The sequence below is a fragment of the Danio rerio genome, chromosome 10 (assembly GCF_049306965.1).
Source record: "Danio rerio strain Tuebingen ecotype United States chromosome 10, GRCz12tu, whole genome shotgun sequence".
Lineage (NCBI taxonomy): Eukaryota > Metazoa > Chordata > Actinopteri > Cypriniformes > Danionidae > Danio > Danio rerio.
The window spans coordinates 722,501-727,410 of record NC_133185.1 but is presented as its reverse complement, the minus strand read 5'-3'; the positions used below and the strand labels follow the sequence as shown (position 1 = coordinate 727,410).

Below are 4,910 nucleotides of genomic sequence, written 5' to 3'. Positions count from 1 at the left end.
TTTGTGGATGTTTGCAGACATGGTCCCAGGTCTTTATTTACAGATTACATTCATAAATATAGGAAAGATTTACAGATATGTACATGTGTGATATCAGCATGTCTTTACAGAGTCCTGCGCAACAGCATCTCAGTATGAGCCTTGAGAATGTGTAGCCATCTTTGTGTGTTATCCCGCATAAGCAACATTCAGAGGTGAGGAATTAATGAGAGGGACTCTGAACTGCACTGATCACAGAATATTCATCAAGAAGCTGAACTGGAATGACAGATTACAACTGAAGCAAATCCACACAACAGGGAAATGTCATCAACCCTGCGGGTCAATTCTGGATAACGAAGCTTTCGCAGTAGTAGTCAGCAGTCGCCGGAAATCCCAGCTGTACCTTCTCCACGGGTCCAGGGCTGCGTCTGAAACCGCATACCTCCATACTGTATAGTACGCTAAAATCAGTATGCGAGCCGAGTAGTATGTACAAATTCATAGAATTCGAAAATCAGTATGCGAGTATGCTTCTCCCGGCAAGATTCTGGAGTGCGCATCCCATGCCTGCTGCGCTATCCCATGATTCCCCGCGAGAGAATTCATGAATGGGAGTAAAGCGACGCAGCTGACGCAGGTAGGTCGCGTGACCATGACAAAATGGGGAATTCCGTTCATACTTTTCCCATTCATACTGTATAGAACGTACTTTTCCAACGGCTGAGTAGTATGTTTAAATTCAAATGCAGTACCTACTGAGTAGTAGGCGGTTTCGGACGCAGCCAAGGTTTGTGACATTTGTTATTGTTTCATTTGTTGACCTATTATAGAGCACTGAACCACTATAGGGCCATCTGACTAATCAGAGCAAGGTAGGGCCAATCAGAGAATGGTAGCATCCTCTGACCAATCAGAGAAGAGTAGGCTCATTTGACCAATCACAACTTGAGTAGGGGCAGAGTATGTGCATTTAGAGTAGGATCACCTGACCAATCAGAGCACAGTAGAGCCACCTGACCAATTAGAGCACAGATGTCAAGGCCAGTTCCTGGAGAACCGCAGCTCTGCACTCTTTAGTTCCAACCCTGCTCCAACACACTTACCTGTAGGTTTTAAGCAAGCCTGAAAGACTCAATTAGTTTGATCAGGTGTGTTTAATGAGGCCCTCCAGGAACTGGCTTTGATACCTGTGAATTAGAGGATGGTAGGCTCAGCAAGGTAGGTAGGTCTTCTGACCAATCACAACTTGAGAAGGAGCAGAGTAGGTGCATGTAATCAGTCAGTGTTGAGTAGGGTCACCTGACTAATCAGAGCACATTAGAGTCACCTTTCCAATTAGAGGGTGGTAGAGTCAGCAAGGTAGGGTCATCTGACCAATCATAACTTGAGTAGGAGCAGAGTATGTGCATTTGACCATTCAGAGCTGAATAGAGTCACATGACCAATCAGAGCACATTAAAGCCATCTGACCAAAGCCACCTGGTAGGGTCAGCAAGGTAGGGTCACCAATCACAACTTGAGAAGGAGCAGAGTAGGTGCATAAGGCAAATCAGAGTTGAGTAGGGTCACCTGACTAATCAGAGCACATTAGAGTCACCTTTCCAATTAGAGGATGGTAGAGTCAGCAAGGTAGGGTCATCTGACCAATCACAACTTGAGAAGGAGCAGTGTAGGTGCACATAACCAATCAGAGCTGAGTAGGGTCACCTGAACAATTAGAGCATAGGTCTCAAACTCGACTCCTGGAGGAAGCTCTGCGCAGTTTTGCTCCAACCCTAATCAAACACAGCTGATCCAACCAATCAAAGTGCAGGACTATTAGAGACTAGTAAGCAGGTGTGAGATGGAGGTGGTAGGAGATGAACTCTGCAGAGCTGTGGCCCTCCAGGAACTGAGTTTGAGACCATTGATTTAGAGCAGGGGTCACCAATCCTGGTCCTGGAGGGCCAGTGACCCTGCAGTGTTTAGCTCTAACTTGCCTCAACACACCTGCCTGGGTGTTTCAAGTATACCTAGTAAGACCTTGATTAGCTTGTTCAGGTGTGTTTGATTAGGGTTGGAGCTAAAATCTGCAGGACACCGGCCCTCCAGGAACAAGTTTGATGACCCCTGATTTAGAGGATGGTAGGTCGGAATAGAGTCACCCATCCGATCAGAGCATGGTAGGGTCATTTGACCAATCAGAGAAGAGTAGGCTTATCTGACCAATCATAACTTGAGTAGGAGCAGAGTATGTGCATTTGACCATTGAGCTGAATAGAGTCACATGACCAATCAGAGCACATTAAAGCCACCTGACCAAAGCCACCTGGTAGGGTCAGCAAGGTAGGGTCACCAGTCACAACTTGAGAAGGAGCAGAGTAGGTGCATAAGGCAAATCAGAGTTGAGTAGGGTCACCTGACTAATCAGAGCACATTAGAGTCACCTGTCCAATTAGAGGATGGTAGGGTCAGCAAGGTAGGGTCATCTGACCAATCACAACTTGAGAAGGAGCAGAGTAGGTGCACATAACCAATCAGAGCTGAGTAGGGTCATCTAAACAATTAGAGCATAGGTCTCAAACTCGACTCCTGGAGGAAGCTCTGCGCAGTTTTGCTCCAATCCTAATCAAACACAGCTGATCCAACCAATCAAAGTGCAGGACTACAAGAGACTAGTAAGCAGGTGTGAGATGAAGGTGGTAGGAGATGAACTCTGCAGAGCTGTGGCCCTCCAGGAACTGAGTTTGAGACCATTGATTTAGAGCAGGGGTCACCAATCCTGGTCCTGGAGGGCCAGTGACCCTGCAGTGTTTAGCTCTAACTTGCCTCAACACACCTGCCTTGGTGTTTCAAGTATACCTAGTAAGACCTTGATTAGCTTGTTTAGGTGTGTTTGATTAGGGTTGGAGCTAAAATCCGCAGGACACCGGCCCTCCAGGAACAAGTTTCATGACCCCTGATTTAGAGGATGGTAGGTCGGAATAGAGTCACCCATCCGATCAGAGCATGGTAGGGTCATTTGACCAATCAGAGAAGAGTAGGCTTATCTGACCAATCATAACTTGAGTAGGAGCAGAGTATGTGCATTTGACCATTCAGAGCTGAATAGAGTCACATGACCAATCAGAGCACATTAAAGCCACCTGACCAAAGCCACCTGGTAGGGTCAGCAAGGTAGGGTCACCAATCACAACTTGAGAAGGAGCAGAGAAGGTGCATAAGACAAATCAGAGTTGAGTAGGGTCACCTGACTAATCAGAACACATTAGAGTCACCTGTCCAATTAGAGGATGGTAGGGTCAGCAAGGTAGGGTCATCTGACCAATCACAACTTGAGAAGGAGCAGAGTAGGTGCACATAACCAATCAGAGCTGAGTAGGGTCACCTGAACAATTAGATCATAGGTCTCAAACTCGACTCCTGGAGGAAGCTCTGCGCAGTTTTGCTCCAACCCTAATCAAACACAGCTGATCCAACCAATCAAAGTGCAGGACTACTAGAGACTATTAAGCAGGTGTGAGATGGAGGTGGTTGGAGCTGAACTCTGAAGAGCTGTGGCCCTCCAGGAATTGAGTTTGAGACCAACATAAGAGCATGGTAGGTCTAAGTAGAGTGACCTGACCAATCAGAGCATGGTAGGGTCATGTAAACCAGGGCAGCTAGCTGACTCAGTGGTTAGCTCTGTCGCCTTACAGCAAGAAGATGGCTGTTTTGAGTCTGTGTGTGACTGCATCTCTCACACGGTGGTCATAACTTTGAGGGATCCGCTTCTGAACCTCAGGATCTTTTTCTTGAGCGCATGCGAGGCCTTGATCTTCACGAAGGCTTTGGGCTGCAAGTCTTGTCCATGTCCGGGTGGGTGTGACGGAGATGTAGGAGCCGGCTGCGGATGGAGCTGCTGAGGCCACACCAATCCCCCACTGCCATCAGAGTCGCTGGACAGAGAGCTGGAGCCGGGGGACTCGGCCTCGCTCAGGCTAGACTCAGACTCTCCCGGGACCGCAGTGTAGTCGCGGAGCTGAGGCTGGGGGTGATGCGGTGTGGGATGGGTGTATCCGCAGACGGGTCGAGCTCTTCGGGAGCGTCTGATTGGCTGTTCACTGGGTATCTCTGCTTCATCCTGACTGAGCTCCTGCGTGGATCGCCAACGTCTGCCCGAACTACGTCTGGCTTTCGGGACGCTCCGCACTGCGTCTCGCTCCACTGTATTATACCTGCGCTCTGAGACTCCGCGCTGACCCAGCAGGCTGTTCTCAGACTGTGCACGACAGGCTTTTCGTCCGGGTTTCTTCTGTGCATTCTTGTCCTCTGTAAACCGACACTTCTTAGGTGTGGCTCTTGGCTTCCTCTCTGGCGAATATGAGGATTTGGGGGATTTATAGGTCGTGGGTCTTGCTTGGGCTCGACAGGGCTGCGCGGGGATGTACTGTGCGTTCACCAGCTCATCAGAGGAAGGAGAGTGTGTGTGTTGGTAGAAGTGTTGCGGAGACTCGGCTTCACTGCTACTGGGATCCAAAGCTCCGCAGGGGAAATCCAGAGATGTGGATGTGTGCATTCTGGGATAGCGGACTCCTGTGCACTCGTCTTCAGCCCACGCAAGTCTCTCCTGGACAAACGGTGGCTCTTTTCGGCTTAAGCTGCTCTGTCGGATCACTGCTCTGGGTTCTGGACTGAGGCTGGTGCGAGGTTTATTGGGTCTGGCAGGAGGCGAGCGCCGCTGGATCAGTCCGAGGATGTAGGTCTCCACGTGCTGTGCCTGTCTGTAGTCATCCACCGTGGGTTTTTCATCGATGTCCTCGATGGGTTGCCAGATCCACGGCTCATCCTCAGAGATGCCCTCTGCGATGCCCTCTAGTGGTGGATATGGTGCAGAGAGAGAGCGGGGAACTGCGGCGCGAATCCCCCCGATGCACACATCCCCTGCACAGAGAGAGCCACAGTCAGGA

General features: G+C 49.6%; 1 protein-coding gene across 1 annotated transcript in view; it reads right to left on the bottom strand.

The window, feature by feature from the left end:
- dact3a (dishevelled-binding antagonist of beta-catenin 3a) overlaps positions 1-4,910 on the bottom strand; it is a 14,999-nt gene continuing 10,089 nt past the window's right edge. The window contains exon 4 of the mRNA XM_005172584.5: positions 1-4,884. Within this exon, the coding sequence (XP_005172641.1) occupies positions 3,701-4,884 (1,184 nt within the window). The 3' untranslated portion in view covers positions 1-3,700. The remainder of the gene's footprint in view (positions 4,885-4,910) is intronic.